This window comes from Corvus kubaryi, unplaced genomic scaffold (genome assembly GCF_017639235.1).
Source record: "Corvus kubaryi isolate FWS band 111438036 unplaced genomic scaffold, C.kubaryi_AGA036_p1.0 37249, whole genome shotgun sequence".
Classification (NCBI taxonomy): Eukaryota; Metazoa; Chordata; class Aves; order Passeriformes; family Corvidae; genus Corvus; species Corvus kubaryi.
In genome coordinates, this window is record NW_024581072.1 from 3,813,678 (window position 1) to 3,832,672 (window position 18,995).

The 18,995-nt window shown below is 47.6% G+C and overlaps 1 protein-coding gene across 3 annotated transcripts in view; it reads left to right on the forward strand.

Moving 5' to 3' along the window:
- The first annotated feature begins 898 nt into the window (after positions 1–898).
- Positions 899–18,995, forward strand: part of LOC121662390 (metalloprotease TIKI1-like) — an 80,610-nt gene continuing 62,513 nt past the window's right edge. The window contains exons 1-2 of one of the 3 annotated variants that reach the window (XM_042023494.1): positions 899–1,146; positions 8,995–9,555. In XM_042023494.1, the coding sequence (XP_041879428.1) occupies positions 1,027–1,146; positions 8,995–9,555 (681 nt within the window). In that variant the 5' untranslated portion in view covers positions 899–1,026. Of the gene's footprint in view, positions 1,147–1,482; positions 1,620–8,994; positions 9,556–18,995 lie in introns of those variants that run through there. The other 2 variants (XM_042023496.1, XM_042023495.1) reach the window with 2 other exon arrangements.

The following is an 18,995-nucleotide window of genomic DNA, read 5'->3' on the forward strand; positions in this document are numbered from 1 at the left end:
TGACACATGCCATAATAAAATTATCAGGAGAAGCTTACTGAGTATTTTGAGACCTATGAAAGCTCATTCTTTTCATCTGCTCTGGATTAAAACCTGGTGTATTTCTGGCTTTTCTCAGTACTTTTAAGACTGTGCGTAACAGCAAGTTGTACTTTTGTGAGGATTTAAATACTAGCTTCCTTGGCACGAACGGCTGAATTTCACTATTAGAGACAATGATACACAAGGATCACACTTAAATCATGGTACTAGTAACACCACGGTCACAGGGTCGGTCCCTGTATAGGCCATTCACTGAAGAGCTGGACTCAATGGTCCTTGTGGACCTTCCAACTCTGAATACTCGGTGATGCTGTGAACACTGCTTGTGCAAAGCACAGTGGACACACAACTTTGGAATGGCCACCCATGAAACAAGGAGTCAAAATAGTTCAAGCCGACGTACAATAAAGAGGCTTGTGAAGAATCACAATCTTCCATTTTATATTCACTTGAAGAGAGCAGCAGGAAGGGCAGAGACAGGCGGGCAGGCCCAGGGCGGGCAGAACCGGGTGCTGCGCTCCCTGCGGGTTCGCGGAGAGCTGCGGGATGGGGGGCGCGGCCGCCCCAGCCCCTCGGGGCCAGGCGAGGTCCCTGCGTGGCATTGCCCGGCCAGCGGCTGAGGGACCCCCCCGCTGCCGCCCCATCGCCCGCCCCCGGTGCGACGGGCCCCGCGCCCTCCCCTTCCTCCCCCCGCCCCGCAGGGGACCTTTTAAGAGGAGGGGGCAGCGACTGCAGGGCTTGGCCGGGGGACCGGGCCGCTCCTGCGAGGGCTCTGGGATTGAGTCGGACGGCCAAAAAAAAAAAAAAAAAACCCAAAACCAAACCAGGGGGAGGAAAGGAAAAAAAAAAAAAAAAAACACGAGGCAAAAGAAGTCAAATAAAAAAAAAAAAAAGTAAAACGGGAGGTGCGGAAGCAGGGAAAGGTGTGGGGGCAAAACAGAAACCGCAGGGGGCCGCGCTCCGCAGGCTGCGCGCAGCGCGGGGATGGTGCGCCCCGGCGGGCTCTGCCTCCTGCTGCTGCTGCTGCTGCTGCTGCAGGGCTCCCTCCTCCTGCTGGCCACAGCCCGGCACGGCCGCGCCGCCGCCTGCCCGCTCCGCAGAAAGGTAAGTGCCGCCCGGGGTGCCCTCCTGCCCGGGGTGCCCTCCTGCCCGGGGTGCCCCCCTGCCCGGGGCGCGCTGCCGTCCGCCCCGCCCTGCCGGCAGCGCGGGGGCGCGGGTCTGGTCCCCTCGGGGTGCGGTGACGGGAGGGGGCGGTGTGCGGGGCTCATCCGCGGCTCAATCCCTGTCAGGCGGGCGCGGTGCGCGGAGCTCGGGCGGCAGGCGCTCGGGAGCAGCACCCTGGCTACCCGGGACTGTGCGCAGGGTGCTGGGACCGTGCACCCATCCCTGGGTGCTGACGGAAGAGCGTGCCGGGAGAGGAAGACCCCGGGGTGAGTCCCAGCGGGATCTTTTGCCTGCGCTGAGTAAGAGCTGCACCGGTCGCCAGAAAGCAGACTGGCCGGGACTGAGTTGCAGCCACCGTCCCACGCAAGGGTACCGCCTAGTCCCACTGCAGAACGCCGAGCATGCTGGAACAGGTTCGGAGCAGCAAATGGCCATTTGGAGTGAAAACGCGGTTACGCATTATTTAGGTTTTGCTCGTCTCCTAAACTTAGCAGCTTGACTGCAGTAGCCAGGAGCAGCATGCGCTGACTTAGCTCTGGTGGGTGGTTGGCACAGCAGAGGATCCCTGCTGCAAGAAAGGGGTGATGTTACGGCCAGTGTGAAGCATGTGTAGAGGGTGTCTGTCATTTCTGTGAAAAATCAGAAAAAGTCGTTGAAGCTTTTGAGATAAAAGTACCAAAAATCATGTAGGAAAAGCCTTCTTAAACTGACTTTGTATTAACAGGCCATCTGTGCTGTCTCTTGGCATCTACTTGGACCTGACATGCTTCTGGGATATGTGTGCCACCACTTCAGCTTCCCTCCCAGGCAGGGTTAACTCCACCAGCACAGCCCTTAAGGAAGCTGGAAGCCCTTAGAAGTAAGTGCAGACCTGCTGCACTGGGGAGGTGCCAAAGCCACAGCAGGCTCACTGCAGGGTAGGTGTGACAAAGTTTTGCAACTGAAGAAGGTCTGCACTATGACTTCACTCCTCTCTCTCACCTGCTCATGCACCTACACATAGCCCTTGGTCTTGGGGCCTTCCTGCCTCTAGGAGCATGCTGGTTCCCCAGGATATCTTCTAGGATCTAGGGCATTATGGAATCAGCCATATGCCAAGCTACATGTGCTTCACTGGAGGTGTCTTCCTGAGTTTGTGTTAAACAGAGCTTAGCCCTACCTTGAGGGACGGTGTTTTTACAATTTGCTTGGAACCAGTTTGTCAACTGGATTTGTAGGTGGCCAGCTGTGACCCTGCCATAAAGCCAGGTCAAGCCTTTGGAGTGAGTGCTCCTTCTCCTTGAGGGCATGAAGTGCAAAAGCCTGTGGGCTGGTATGAAACTACTGCAAGGAGCTAGTGAGAGCAAGGAGAAAGAGGACAGCTCCTGAGAGCCTGAGCATAAGTCATACTTGTGGAAATGGGTAACTTCACAGGTTGGGTGGGAGATGCACGAAGTTTTTCTCAGGAACAATTGAGTGGACTTCTGCCAGTTACTAGCAAGACTGGAGGTGAAATGTGTTAATGATAGGTCATTATCTGCTGATGACTCTGTCATTAAAATGTGAGACCACCTGTAGCTCTGGAATTGGCAGGCCGTTTCCTAGGGTCATTAAGACAGTGGTAGTAACCACACTGTCTAGAAATGGCATCGTCTGCCTTATTTACAAAGCTGTTGAGTTTATCCTTATGAATATTTACATCAACTCCTTAGGAAAAATACACCATCTTGTTTCTGCATCACCACGGATGGCTTTTTAATTCAGTTTAGTTCTTTTCAGGATTGCTTTTCTTGCCTCTCTTAGATCTTTCTTCTTTTTGTCAGGTTGCCTAGGTCTCTGCCATGAAAGAAATGTGTGTGTTGTTGCCTGAAAGAGAGAAATTGCTATTTTAAGGAATGAACCTACAATACTTCTGAGGGCTTTCTCATCATCACTCCAAATTATACTTAAAGCTACAACCAACAATGTGCCTCATCATTCTAGAAAAAAAAAAAGACATAGAAAACAATTAATTTAAGATGAAGTATGCTGGAATCTTTTTTGGCTTGTGTTCCAGATACTAAATAATGTGGTCTGGTACTGCTTTCTTTTTGCTTAACATTGGAGTGTATTAGGAAAAATCAAAGCCAGAATTCAGGGATTAATTGTGGAATGCTTGTAGTTGGTTAGTATTTTATTATGTGTTGTTCCTGATAGAGGGCCAATTAATTTATATGGCTAATTTTCTCCATATACGCCCTTCAGCAGAGCAAGTCATTTGTCTGTTCTTAACCTGTGGCTTTTTAGTTAAAAACTTTAATTTCTGGCACATTGGATGTGTTTTTTTTAGTAGCTGTAGCCTGTGCAGTGTTTATCCCCAAGCAAGTTCTGCTTTAAGTCTTAAGCTGAGTAATGCCGGTGGGCAAAAGCTCAAGAGAAATACTATTAAAAATGTGGCTGGCATTTTTGTGTGCATTACCATCGTTGCATGGGCACATAACATGGTGAGTAAAATCTTTGCCTCGATTAGGTATAAAGAAACATGGCAAGATATGACACCAGGATAGATAAGAGAGAGGGAGAAAGCCATATAGGGAGGGTAATAGTGCTGCCTGCCTGGGTGAAATACTGCATGCCACATGCTTTGGCTTCTGTAGCAAGCAAAAAAAATAAGGCACGAGAATACTGTGGGTTGAGAAATAGTGCAGTTCTGGGCTGAGATTTGGAAGGTGTAGCTGTGAGGCCAAGTGGTGAGTGTTAGAGCTTCTGAAAGACAGTGAAGCTACAGAGGGCACCTACCTGCACAGTGAGTTAGAAACTTTGTGCTTTGAAATGTGTAGTCTACATAGATGAGACAGAAGATGGAAGGTAGTAGAACTCATGTAGAAGGAAGCAGAGCAAGTGTAGGTTGTCCATGTCTGGAGTTCCCATCCAGTTCCTCAGTCTCTGGACCACAGTTTTCTTTCCTTCTGAGCCTTCTGAGCCTTCATTCCCCATGTTATCACAACTGTCCATATTTACATTTTTGTGTAGTTTTTTATACTCCCATGCTCTTCTACATGTTTGGAGTACTGTCTCTAGATGAATTCTTTGTTCCTCCTGGTGTTTTTCTGAATTGTTTTTTGGATGTTTGCCAATTTTACTCGTTAGTACATCATTCAGCCCAATTTGAGCTAGTTTCTCTGAAAAAAAAAAAAATTATGCTTTCTCTGATCTACTTTGGCATTTCTTTTCCAGAAGAATCATTGCTGCCTTGCTTGAAGTGGTGCGTGATATCTGACAAATGCAGTAGTATTTGTGTGTTTGAAGACTACAGGTTGCATCCTGTAATGTTTCTATAAATAGGGCTGGAAAAGCAAGATGTTGGGGCTTGTTAAAACGAACAAAATCTGAGGCTTGGGATTTTTTAATCAAAAAGAAGGAACCTCAGCTCCCAGCGAAATACCCTCAATGTGCACCATGCTTTTCCAGATTTTTTGCAATGGCTGACACTGTTGTCCTGTCATGTTGTCTGTCCTTATGTTTCCCCATTGCACCTCAGTGGACAGTGGAGTTCGTCCCCTGTGCAGCCTTCGCTGAGAAGGAGGCTTTCCAAGTCCTGTGTTAGGGAGTGGATCCCGCAAGTTCCAGTGTGTTCTCTGTGACAGTGTCAGCTTTTTCACCTGGGGAGGTAAGGCAGAGGAGAAGGCACCATGCCATAGTGATGAGCATTCAGAAATACCTTGATCTGATGATTCCGCGGACTTTGGTGTGGCAGCAAGTTGGGAGGCCTGTGTTCTCTTCTGAGACTGCTGCTCTTTCTCCTTGCTCAGGGTTTTTTCCTGTGATGGTGCATTGAGTACCACCTCTAAATTTTAAAGTGGAGACACAAATATGCATCTGTGCATGTTGATCTGTTCATGAACCTTCTTGTTGTTACGCTGCTGGAACTGAAATTCCTCAAGCTGTACAGCCCAGCTGCCATAAGCCTCCAGGACAGCACTTTGACTGTAACTTGTTTGTTTTAAAACACTTTTTTTTTTGTTGCAACAGCTGTGTTAAAGGATCCTACTGCAAAGGAAAATGGAGTTGTAGCACTTCTATCTACTGCATGCTCTTAGGGAAGTGATGTGCCACAGTGATGGTGTATGGTGTGATGCTGAACAAGCCTTGGCACTACTCCTGAGCTGTTTCATGGCCACCTAGAGCACTGTTTAACAGCTTCCCTTTTATGGTATTGGGGTGAAATGATGTCCTTGCTTTTCCCTCTCTGAAGCTGTATTGAGACACACGAGAGCTCCAGGAGGTTGCCAGGGAGGTGAGAGTGCCCAGAGCTGCAGCAGGGGAAGACCGACCTGCTCAGGCACACCCAGGGCTTCACCCTTTCCCCTCTCGCACAGAGTGGTAACAGGCTGCTTGCAGGGGTCTGGCACGGAGGCAGAGCAGTGCTGGACTCCAGGCTCCCCTTCTGAAGATAAAGGAGATGCCAAAGGAGTGTGAGGCACTAGCATGTCTGGAGCAGCTGTAGTGCCACGTTTTTAGAGGGAGAGTGAGCTTTGCAAGCATCCCTTGTGCCATCACTTGGCGATGATAACAAGTGCTGATACCCGGAAACTGATTCCGCAGGGTCCACGGAGTTCCCAGTCGGTGGGAAACTGAGCTTTCTCTGTCCTCTCATGCTGGCTCCAAGCTTTCTGTGAAAGAAGGTCTGAATGGTGCTTGGGGTGATTTTGCAAGTTCCTGACTACTCCTTTTGACATGCAAGTGCCAGCAAGAGTGCTCAGTGGCTCTGCTTTGGAACATCTATATCGAGGACTGTGTGAAAATTTTTGCTATGTCTCAGCCTGCTTTCTTCTGTCTGTGGTCTTTAAAGGAAGTCTTTATGTACTCTGTGCCTGATGGCCTGCTTTATTTCCAGTGGTAGCTGGCAGCATTACTCTGCTTTCAGTATCTGATTATGAAAGTTGGGGGGATGAGCAGAGAAAAAAGAACAAAAAAAGAGTATAATGCCAAAAGCCTTTCTAGCTGTGCTGTGTGCAGTAGTCCAGAGCAGCGCTGATGATCACATTAAAGCCTGGTACCAGTCATCAGGGCTTGAGCCTTCTTGCTGGGTTTACTGAGGAGCTGAATTGAAATTTTAAGCTGGCTGGTGACCACTTGTTCTGTACAATTCCTTGCAGTCATAGGTGGTTTTGTGCACTCCCACATACATGATCAGACTTGCATGAAGAGAAGGAGTATTGACCTCCTAACCTCATGCCTGTCCCAGGCGCCTCCTCTCTTTATACTTGCAGTAGATGCAAAGCAGCACTTCTGGTCCTTCCTCCTTGCTGCCTGACCACTACTTCCAGTTCATTTCTCACCACAGTGGCATGTCCTTTCATTTTCCCCTTCTGACTGATGTCAGGGAAGAACCCTGTCTCATTTTCCCTCTTGTTTTACTTCGCATATTCATTCTTGAGTATTCTTCACAGGTCTATGTTAGATTTTTTATTCACCTGTTGCCCTCTATCTTTTGTACCTCCTGGTGCTCTTCATGTTTGTTCTCTCTTCTTCCTATGGTCTTCAGGAGAATTTTTATGTTCTGTATTTCAGGCATTCCAGGACTGTCCTATAGGATATGGAGTTGTAGAATGGTGTTGGCCAGGGTCTGAAGTATCCTTCAGACTCTTGATATGCTGCAGAACAGTTTGAAGAGCCCTTTGGAATACAGCTGGTTTGTGCAATGCTCTTGGGCACGTGGTGCAATTCTTGGGGCTCTCCTGTGCAGCTCCAGGAGTCAGACTTCAGTGATCCCCGTGTGGTACTTTCGGCTCAGGATATTCTATATTCTGTAGTCCATGCAGGTAAAGTGGACTGGTGGTAGCGCTTTGCTGAGGTGCTGCCTGATCTGTGGCCTGGTTTTGATGTACAGAGCTGCTGGAGAAGGTTGTCTGGGATGAGCCATTGCAGAGCACTCTTTAAGATTAACCTTTATGACCCTGAGTCTTCAGTGTCAGAAATTTACGGGCAATGTGCTTCCAGTAAATTCCTCCAAGCAGCCTGTTCTGCATTTGGCAGTCAGGCAGGCTTCTTAGATCAGCACACATGCACAGTTAGCCTCAGTGCTGAGGTTACAGTTATCTGCTGGCTCAAGACTGACCAGATGTTTGAGTGCATCTGGAAGCTTGTTCTCTTACTTAGACATGCAAAGGCTACCTCTTCCTGTCTGTGCAGACAGACACCGTTTGTGTCCATTGCTCCAGTAAGTACTGCTGCAGCAGTGGGTGCTGTGGGTGATGAAGGCTGTGCCTGCTGCTGGTATAAAGTGAGTTGGAAGGATTCAAGCAGGATCTGTATTGTCCCATCTGCTCTTCTGTCCTGTGGGAGCACCACAACCCTGTGTTGAGGTATCCCAGGTGATGCAGTGAGGTACGTTTTCCAGCAGAACAAATTTAAATATGATTCTGTCTTTCAGATGGCTGTGGGTTTTGAGAGATTTTAAAGCTAATTTTAAAAAAGCAGCTTTTTTTCTTCCTCAGTGTTTACAAGTGTATACCATGAAACCACAGGACAAGTTTGGCCTGCAGAATTTTTTCCCTTATTTTCCAAGGTATTGCATGCTCTTCTCTGCTACTCAAGAAAGAGTACTGGGCTGTGAGGGGTCTTGACTGTGTCTCTCTGCCATGTGCAAAACTTTATTTCGACCTGCTCCAGCAAGTCTGTCTGCCAGCCGTGTTTTGTGTTACTCATTTTCTTGGTGTCAGCCAAGCACCACACTCATTAAACCCCCATTCCATGGGATGTGAGAGAGCACTGGAAGGGTAAAAGTGGGAAAAGTCTTGGGTTCAGATAATGACAGTTTAATAGCTAAAGCAAAAGTCGCGCATACAAGCAAAGCAAAACAAGGAATTCAATCACCACTGCCCATGGACAGGCAGATGTTCAGCCATCTCCAGGAAAACAGAGCTCCATCATGCATAGCAGTGACTTGAGAAGACAAATCCCATCATTCTGAATGTCCCCTGTTCTCTCTCTTTCCCCTCCCTGGCTTTTTATGCTGAGCATGATGCCATATAGTATGGAATATTGCTTTGGTCAGTTAGGGTCAGCTGTCCTGGCTGTATCCCCTCACAGTATCTTGTGCTCCCTCAGCATCCTTGCTGGCAGTCATACAACATGAGAAAAGGCCTTGGCGCTGTGCAAGCACTGCTCAGCAATAACAAAAACATTTCTATATTACCAGTGCTGTTTTCAGTATGAATCCAAAATGCTGCCCTATACCAGCCACTGTGAAGAAAATGAACTCCACCCCAACCAAAACCAGCATACTCCACAAGGAAACTTCACCCATGATGCTGTGCCACCTTCTAACTGTCACAGCAGTTTCTTTGATTTGCATTGCTGTGCTGAAGTGAGAGGTGAAAGTGATAGAAATCGTGCTGTCCTGCTTTGCTTCAGCAAAGTGATGCCAATTTTTGACTTGAGAAAAAGCAGAAGTTGGGTAAGTGTCATGCCTGGATCATGGTGTGCTAGGGCTGTGCTCTGCTGATGCTTTTGGTAAATACCCAGGTGATGTATCAGGTGGTATTACTGTTGAGAAGACACAGTGTTACCTTTCAGGAGGAGAAACCCAAAGACAATCTTCTTATGTTTTTATTAGCAAAAATTGAATTTTTACCTCAAGACCTGAGAAAAACAATGGTCAAAGAGGACTTTGTGTGAGCAAAGTCACTTTAGGTAAAGTCCATGCTGGCAAGCTGCTGAGCCAGGTGATCTGCTGGCTTGGCACCATGTTTTCCTTAAGCCCTCTGCTGCAGTGGCCTGGTGTAAAAGTGTGTACTTACTCAGCTGTGTCTCCCTCTCTCCCAGCAAAATGAGCTGAACTCCTTCCTGTGGACAATCAAGAGAGATCCCCCATCTTATTTCTTTGGCACCATCCATGTCCCATACACACGTGTTTGGGATTTCATCCCAGAGAACTCCAAGAAAGCCTTCCAGCAGAGCCACAGCGTGTACTTTGAGCTGGACCTCACTGATCCCTACACCATCTCAGCTCTCACCAGCTGCCAACTCCTGCCACAGGGGAAGAATCTCCAGGATGTGCTGCCCCGTGACATCTACCACCGTCTGAAGCGGCACCTGGAGTATGTCAAGCTCATGATGCCATCCTGGATGACCCCAGACCAGCGGGGCAAAGGGCTGTATGCAGACTACCTCTTCAACGCCATTGCTGGCAACTGGGAGCGGAAGAGGCCGGTCTGGGTGATGCTGATGGTGAACTCTCTGACTGAGGTAGACATCAAGTCACGAGGTGTGCCCGTCCTGGATCTGTTCCTGGCCCAGGAAGCGGAGCGGCTGAGGAAGCAAACGGGTGCTGTGGAGAAAGTAGAAGAGCAGTGCCACCCACTCAATGGGCTGAACTTCTCCCAGGTGAGGCAGAGTGCTGTGCAGGGTGCCAGGCTGGCTGCTCAGGTGGATATCTCAGCAGCAACAGCAAGGGCTGGGGCGCGGGTTAAGTTCTTTGTACCCAGAGACTTGTGTCTGCTCCCTGCAGTCCGTGCCTTTGCCTACATCCTCAGGAGAATTTGCTAGCACAGGAGATCAGGCCAGAGATGAATTCATTTAGGCATGGCCTGGGGAGACCCCTGTTCTCTTCCTTGGGCAGCCGTGGGCATGTTCCACCCTCAGAAGCACCAGACCTTTGGACAGGTGCTCTCTCTCCCTGACTGGGCCCCCCCACAGGAGCCCAGGACAGGCTGGCGCTCAACGTCCAAACTTGGTTTTGTAATAGCAAGTTAAAAAGAAAGAAGTGATTACTTGGGGCAAGCACGGGTGCTGTGAGTAGTGCTGAGAAGTAAGTGCTGATTGGAAAAGTATCACAATGGTTATCTTAATGCCCTCAGAAATAGGGGCCCATCCTCCATGCTGGGAAAAGTATTTTTGTTTGATTTTTGGGGGTCTTTTTCCCTTCCTTTGTTACCAGGTGCGGGTCAGCACAGCACAGCGTTCTGCAGGGAGCTTCACAGACTAGTACAGGCCCTTACGCAAGTGCCTCTGTGTTTGCAGACCTGCTGGAGTTCAGCACTGTTGTTCATGCTGCCAAATGACCTCTGAGTTGTCTGTGTGTTGGATGAGGTGCTCCTCTCTGAACGAAGTACACCAGGCAGCAGTGTCTGTTGTTGTCTCTGCCCAGTGGGATCACAGGCATAATGTTGCTCCCTGACATGGGGTACCTTCACTGCAGGGAGATGCTAGTTTGGGGAGTGGAAGAGGCATTTGTTTAGAAATAGGTGAGACTATGTTTTGCAGCATGCCCTGTAGCAGAAGGTGGGAGGACCTTTAGTCATAGGGCTGGGGAATTTTGACTGATGCCTGACCCTTTCCCCTCCATCGTGAAGCCTGTCCTGTCACTGGTGCAGAGTTTGGAAGGGAAAGAGCAGAAGGGGAGTGCAGCACAGCAAGGGCAGGGACAGCAGCTCAAGACAAATGTCTGAAGTGCTGCTACCCCAGACAGCATTGGTGGGGGGAATAGCACATCAACCCAGGCTGCAGTCCTGCACTTGAGCAGTCCTTAAATGCAGGCAGGGCTTCTGCACTTTTCTCTTCCATTGTTTGGAGCTGGGCAACCTCATTTACATCTCCAGTCTTTTGCTTAACAGTGTGCTTTGAATCTTTATGCTGCTGCTGTTAGCTCACAGCTGACCTGGGAATAGGCTGGGAAGTCCCTTCTTTTCCACCTTGTACCTGGTTGAGGATTTATAAACATTACTGCCCACATTTTAATTTTGCTGATATTGCCCCTATAGGTTATCATCATAGAAGTGGAGGGGGGGGGGTATGAGAATTTTTCTCCGCTGCCTTGTAAGAAAGTGGTAGGGAGACTGAGAAATGTTGATTGCAAATCATGTCCCTGCTAAGCTCCTGCAAATGTTGACTCTAGGCCTTCACAGCTTTCTTCGAAGAGCACTGCTGTTTTGCAGATGGGATAAATACCAAATGATCCAAGAAGCTGCATGGGCAAGGGACACAGAGCTGCAATGTTCAGAATTGCCCAGCCTTCTGAGAAGGCCAGAGAGACAAGAACTGCAGGAGAAACTTGCCTCTGGTTAGGAAAATGACAGCCCATGGTTGCCCCATGGTGAGTGGAGATGTGCATGTGCATCATGCAGGCTGCAGCTCCTCCCATGCCTGCATGCTTAGAGGGGAAGGAGAGCACTGTCCCTTGAGGGAGGAGGTGTGGAACAGCTACTGCACTGCAAATTCACACCTCCACTTCTGCCCACTGCTAGATTTCCAATACAGGCAGCTCAAGGAAAAGGATAACCAGAGGCAGATGATTTTTATTCTTCTAAGCCAATTTCATGGCTGTTTCAGAAACTGACTTGTGAACTCGTGTTTGGTGATTCTGTAAGTCTTTAATTTCTGAGCTTTCTTGTCAGTTTGTTCAGGCAGTAGAGTTAATTGCATGTTTAATATAAACCAAAGAAAGGGTTTGAAATAGGCTCTTTGAAAATTATTTTCTTTGGTGTGCTGCTGTCCAGAAACCCCCAGTGTTGGGCCACTTCTGTGACTGCTTTTCAAACAAGCGAACATACAGGCATAACTTCGAAACTTCTGTTGGGGAAAGCAGAACAAAAAGCATGAGGAATGGTCTAATACTGTACAAGAAATATCATAGAATCACAGAATGGCCTGAGTTGGAAGGGACCTCAAAGATCACCTAGTTCCATCCCCTCTGCCGTAGGTGGGGACAGCTTTCACTAGACCAGGTTGGTCAGAGCCCCATCCAACCTGACCTCGAACTCTTCCAGGGATGGGGCATCCATGGTTTCACCTGTGCCAGTGCCTTACCACTGTCACAGTAAAGAATTTCTTCCTAATATCTAATCTAAACCTACTCACTTTCACATTGGAGCCATTCTCCCTTGTCCTGTCACTACATGTCCTTGTAAAAAGTCTTTCTGGTAGGCTTCCTTCCCATACTGGAAGGTGTGTTATAGGTCACCCCAAAGTCTTCTCTTTTCCAGGCTGAACAATCCCAATTCTCTCAGCCTTTCCTCATAGGAGAGGTGCTCCTTTATTCTAATCCATCTTGGTGGCCTCCTCTGGACTCACTCCAACAGGTCCCTGTCCTTCCTGTGCTGGGACCCCAGAGCTGGATGCAGTGTTCCAGGTGGGGTCTCACCAGAGGAGAGCAGAGGGGCAGAATCCCCTCCCTCCCCTGCTGCCCACGCTGCTTTGGATGCAGCCCAGGGCACGTTTGGCTCTCTGGGCTGTGAGTGCACATGGCTGGGTCATGTCCAGCCTCTCATCCCCCAGCACCCCCAAGGCCTTCTCACAGGGCTGCTCTCTGTTTATCTGTCCATCCCGAGCCTGGATTGATACTGGGCATTGTCCTGACCCAGGTGCAACACCTGGCACTTGGTCTACTTAAACTGCATGAGATTCCCATGGGCCCACTTGTCAAGCTTGTCCAGGTCCCTCTGGATGTTGTCTAGAGAGATGCTTATTTTCTTATGGCAGAATTACAGAGAAATTACTTAGCAGAGAAGCAAGTTCAGTGTTTTCAGTTTGTTTCTGCATAGGGTTTGCTCTTTGTTTCACATCCAAAATGACTGTACTGCCTGGTGAGGTGGACTGCCAAGCCACTTCAATCCATACATTGTTAGTAGCTAGGTCCCTCTTTTGATCCATTCTGTTGACCTTGTTAGTGTATGTTATTGCAGGTGAAGGTCTGGAACAGTGTATTGTTGTCTCCCTGGGGTTGCACAATGCGCAGTAACTGCAAAGTGCAGACAAACCCCAGTTAGCAACTTCCTTCTCCTTGTGAAGAGAGAACAGTAAAAAATGGAAAAAACCCCAAAACCTCCGCACATACAACAGCCAACACTGCCTGTCAAGGGACTCTTTTTTCTTTGGCTTTTTTTACCAAAGACTTTTGGTTTATGGCTCTCTTATTTTACCTGCCAAATCTCTCCGTTTTTGCTCAGCTCAGGCTGGCTGCCCACATTGCTAAATCATGAAAGTATCATTTCTGTTCAGTACACAATGTTGTGTACACAATCTGTGAAATACTTTTACTGCCTTGTCAATCCCTGTCTCTTGTTCCAAGTTCTGTGCAACTTTATTAGTACGGCAACATTAGTTTGTCTCCATGGCCAGGGCCATGGTGTTTATTTTTCCTCTTTCGTGCTGTTTCCATCCTAGTTTGTCTTCCAGACTTGTTCTCCCAGTCCACTGTCTTTGATGGGTATTGCCTCTCTTGTTGCTCTGCCCTGCATGCAGGTCTCATTCCTAGCTGCGTCTGGGCTTTGTAGCTACGTACAATCTGCCACTGCTGACTTCCAGCATGGAGTCAGTCCCTCCCAGCTGTTCTTCTCCAGTTCTGCATGTGCATACGTGTTTGCTGTGTTGGGGGCATTAGTGCTCCAGCCCTAAACAGCTTTGCTGTTGGCTTCAGTAGTATCATGAACATCAGTTTAGTACTGGCTCAGAAGATGAGCAGGTGATGGCCTGTACTGTGCCAGGCACTTGCTTTGATACGCTAAGGTGGTGTCCAGGCTGTATTCCTCAGAAAGTGGTCTCAGCTTGAGCACAAGTAGTTTAGACTTACGTCTGCCCTTTGTGTGGACCCATGGTTAAGTGTGTAAACACTGTCCTGCCATCACCACTTCCTAGCCAAGACTCTGGCCAGTTTGACTTCTCTGATACTGGCACACTTGGTAGAAGGTTCTATTACCTGTTCCTGATCTGAGAATTGTTTTCCCACATGGCTTTCCTGTGGTCATACCTTGTCTCAGCATTCGTCCTACCTGAGCATCAGAATACATTGCTACATATTCAGAAGTAGTCTTCAAAGCTGCAGTAGGAGTCAGGGAGCCACTAAGGGCTGACTGCTTATGAAATCCTGGCTCTGAATCTGGGACTGAGCACTTGAAAGTGTTGTTATTTGCATCTTTCAGCCAGTCCCTCATATAGCTCATTGCAGATAGGAAAGCAAAGTTTTCTACATTGATCATTTTGTATTAATTAGGACATTATTTGTTTATGTTTCTACTCAAAAAACAACCTCTGCAAGCTACAAAGTGCTGAGAGATTCTTGCTTTTCTCTGGATGGCTCCCAGAACTTCCAGGTTCTGGATCACTAACATGACTGTGAGAACTATAGACTCCTGCTTAACAAACACAGCCCTTCTGTCATTTGGCCCTTTCGCCCAAGTGCGCACACATGTTAAGCAGCAACATCATTTTTGCTGCTTAATATGTGTGCGCACTTGGGCGAAAGGGCCACCCTTGAGAAGCCCTTGTATAAAATTGTTATTTAGGAAAAGCCTGTATTTGTGGGGAAAGAAGAAAGCAAAGACTCCATGGCTTTACATGTGTTACATGGGTTGTTGGGTGGTCTGTTTTTTTTCCCATTCTAAGGAAGTGAGAAGTGATGGCTTGAAATTAGGCGCAAAGGATACAATATGAAAGTGCTGAGATTTGAGCTATTCTTCTCGTTCCTATAAAGGGTGTTTTGCTATACTTGGTTGGTCAGTTACAGTAGTTGTCTTTAACTTCTGGGATGATGAGGCTGGATCTGGCAGTGTTTCCATTCACAGGACCTTGGTTCAGGCTCATCTTCGACAATGACAGTAATGGAGAATCTCAAAGAAAGAAAAAGCAAGGAAAGGCACATAGTGCAAGATCTGCAAAGAGTAGATTAGATTCTGTAGTTTAGGTCCAAATTGAAGCAAAGCACAGAGCAGTTGCTTGATGAAGGAGCTGACAGAGGAGCAGAGCTTTTTATTGCTAAACAAGTTGGATGGGACACTGCTTGCATAACATGATTGCATCTGCTGCCCCGAGGGTGTAATTTCAAGACTTATTTGTTAGGACCAGCCTTCTCTCTTCAGGTGATGGGAACATTAGGGGTTTGTGCTCATGAACTGGGGCTGGAACAACTGAATTGATCCTATTTGCATCTTTGGCTGCTGGTGTCTGTGACCTAGATTTGGTTTTGGTTTCAGTTTGTGTGTAAACAAACCTGTAGCCTCCACATGTAGACATCAGGGATGGGGGAATGGGTTGGCTGGTGGGAACCAAAATAACTAAGACTTCTCATTTCTATTGAAATAATTACAGTTTAATTAAGATATTTTTAACTACTTGGCCATTTCAGTGTTCTTCCCTCAGTGAAAGTAAAAGTGGCCTTCAGAATGGTGGGGAGTTTGTTTCAAACAGCCTGGACTCTGTGGTAGGGCTTTGAAATCCCAAACTGGGAACGTTGCTCCTTGCACTTGCACTCTATATGCCTATCAGCTGGCTGGATTTTCCCATTAAAATTGCCCTTAGCTTGGCATATTACACAGCAGAAACAGAAGATGTCAGGTTGCAAACATGGCTTCTTCTGTCCTTGCTGCTCCCATGGATGGCTTCTTGCCTGTGTGTGGCTCCCAGTTTTGCAGTGTGAGCATGCCAGTGCACTTTCCTTTTTACTCAGTGAGCAAGGGCTGGGCAATGAAATGTATGCACTGCTCTGAGAGCACTTGTGACTGGGTTATCCTGCTGTCCTCTGACAAGTAGTGCTAGACTGGTGGGCTGGTTGGCGGTGCTCTGTGTGATGCTTGAGATCCTCCAGCTTTGGGTGAGGACACTTGCTGCAGAGGAGCACAGCCCTGTCAGCAGGCTGAGGGTTGCCAGGCATCGGTGGCCACTCAAGGTAGCACACAGAAGCTCTGAGCTGAATGGTTTTTGGAACAGCTCAGCCAAAAGGAAGGAGTGTGGAGCAGGGCAGAGATGTGGCCTTGGCTTAACTCAGCTGTTCAGGCAGTTGGGTGCCCCTGTGCGAAGCTTTAGTCGGCAGGTTCTCAGTATTGACACAGAATTACAGTGATGGATCATGGTGCTGTGATGCTGTGGCTCTGTTGGATGCCTGATCCCAAGGGCTCACTTCTTATTGCCATTACAGAACCCAAAGCATGGGAATGCAGCTGCCAGCTTTTCCCTTGGACAAAAAGGTTGCAACCAGTCTGGACAACTTAAAGGCACATGCCTGCAGAAGTTGTAGAAGACAGCTTCCTTTCCCACCTAAGAACTGTACTGCAGTCCTGTCACACTCCTGTCCAGTACTGGTGAGATGGTTCTTCTGGCCCAGACTGGATTGCAAGATCCATGGGGATCCATGTTGGCTCCTGCATCCCAACTGACAGCGTTTGACTCATGGCCGTGGTTCTGAAGACTGATTTTTAGTTTTCATCAGCAAATTCAGAACAAAAATGAAGCCCAGCTTTAGTTTTCATCTGTTAGATTTTGTGAGGGCTTGTATTCCACTGAAGAGCCTCTGCTATTAACTCTTAGTACTTGCATGAACATTACAGCTGTAATCAGTTTGTCCTTTAATGTTCTATTTGTTGAGCCTATCCCAGCAGTGCACATTTCTATGTGTTAAATGTTGACTCAGCTCTTCCCAGGCCTAGCAGCATCTGTCTTGTGACATGGCAGTCATGCTTGGTGCAGTGGTATTGTCACTGTCCTCATCTTCCCTCGTTTATGCATCTGTGTTCGGCTGTGGTTCTTTCAGGCACAGTGGTTTTCTGAGCACTCATGCTTGCGGCTGGCAAAGTCCTTTTTACTCACACGGCTTCCCAAGGAAATAAAGAGTGTTACTGTTGTTGTTGGTCCAGTCCCTGACTGCTCCCTGATCAAGGTGAACTTGGAAGCCAATTTACATCTTCTTTCTCATCTGTATTTACATTTTTAGGTCTTCTAAGTATTGTTTCTGTTTCCCATGTCTTTAGTACATGAGGTGTTGGTTTTGTGTTTCTCTAAATTCCTACTGCCATACAGTCTCTTGAGAAAACTATTCATTGATGCTGTTGTCTTTAACACAGAAAACTTGCAAAACACTATCAAGGTTTTTGGAACGGGTATGGTTTCCATTATACTTGTTGACTTAAAATTTCTATATCCTATAATCATTTGCAATAATATTAATGAAGGCTTTTATTAGATAATTTGAAAGATTGATTTGCAAGTAGGATGAGGCTGAACATAGTTTTGAAGATGATTGTTTCTTTTTCTGACCTAAGGCAAAAATGAAAGAGTAGGAACAGTTCTTTTTTTTTTCTAAGAGAGAGAAGATTGGGTTCCTTAATAAAATTCTTATCATCCAGCAAGCTTAGCAGGTTGTCATAGGTTAGCAAGCGTAGTCCCAGAAGGGATGTCCTTGCTAAGGGGTGCTTACAGCTTCCTCTGGGACCTGATAGAACCTATCAGCTGGGCAGTTTGAATATGGACAATTCTTTAAGCCACTTAAAATTGTGACCGCCTTTGTGATCTGCATTTAAGAATAGGCAAACTCCCCCTCCAAGCTCTCTCTCGTTTCCGGCGCTGGCACAGGTGGCTGCAGGCCCCGTGTGGGGGCCAGCGGGCCCGGCCAGGCCCTGCTTGGGCCAGGCTGGGCCGGGCCACGGCCATCCTGGAGCCGATGGACCGGTTCCAGCCGTGGAACCCCCCCCACTGCCTTGCCGTGGGCAGCCGGAGTGGCTCGGCTCCCCCCATCTCCACTGCGATAAGAAAAATTCCAGCTGCAAGGCCGAGGTGAGATTAACCCTTTTATTGCTGTGAAGAGCTGAAAACCTGAGGGAAGAGAGAGAGGAGATGCTTAAAGCTGAAATTCTGTTGTGAAGCTATGATATATCAGAGCATCCCGTTGTAATTTCATGAAGATATGGGGGGTGGAGTGTTCAACTCGTGAGCAAAAGCACCTGCGCTGAGATAGGCAGATGCTGACGCAGCTGTAATTTCATGAGAAGTTTGGACAGGGAGAGATGGACCAGATGAAGACTTTTGCTCCAAACGGGAAAGGAGAAAACCTCAGTCCCTAGAGATGAACCAGATGAGGACTTTTGCTCCAAATGGGAAAGGAGAAAACCTCAGTTCCTAGAGATGCTCCCAGAGATAGTCCTAAAGATGAAGATGAGGAAGACCCTTTGCTCCCAGGGAAGGAGAAGGGCTTCTGTTTTTTTGTTTCTGAATGGCTCAACCTTAAAAATTGTACCCCAAAAAACTTCAAGAGTGGACCCTCGAAAGCAGTTGCGGGAAAAGCTGCAAGTCAGGGGAAGGGACTCACGTGAGCAGAGAGACTCCTCTTCCTAAATGGACTGAACAATATTTGGAAGTGGGCGGCTGTCTCGTTGTGATACTGTTTTCATAGCACGAGCAAGAAGAGACTTCTCTTTCTAAATGGACTGAACAAGGTTATTATGGAAGTGGTAAACAGACTGAACATCTTACGGATTGTATTTTTACATTGTCAGTGGGCAAAGGGAGGAAGGTAGGGGGAGGAGGAGAGTTCTGAAGGTGGTATAATTTTTTTTTTCCTTCTTTTAGGTGTGTTAATAAACTTCTTCATATTCTTTCAAGTTTGGTGCCTGCTTTGCATTTCTCCTAATTCTTATCTCACAGAAGATAAACAGTAATGAGTATTTTGGACCAAACCACTACACTAAATTGGTGTTTCCGCCCGGTTACAAACCGAACCCGCGACACAGGTATACGCACATCCACACCAGACATCATCCATTTCCAGCATGCCTGGATGAAAGATATTCGGACACCAAGGTGCGTAAACAGTTTTAAAGGGATTAGACAGGTGGATGAAGAATAGTCACACCAGGACATCACATACATGTCCCAAGTGCCCTCTCTGGCTCAAGGCGTCCCTCATCCCTGACAGCCTGAATTGAGGGCAGGTGCGAGTGGAAGAGTTGGTCTGTAGGTTGTGGGCTTCTGCTCCACTGGGCAGATGTGGAAAGCTTATTCCCAAAATGTATGAGCTGTGCTTGGAAACTGATATGGAATGGGTCAGCAGAACCAAGCTTGGC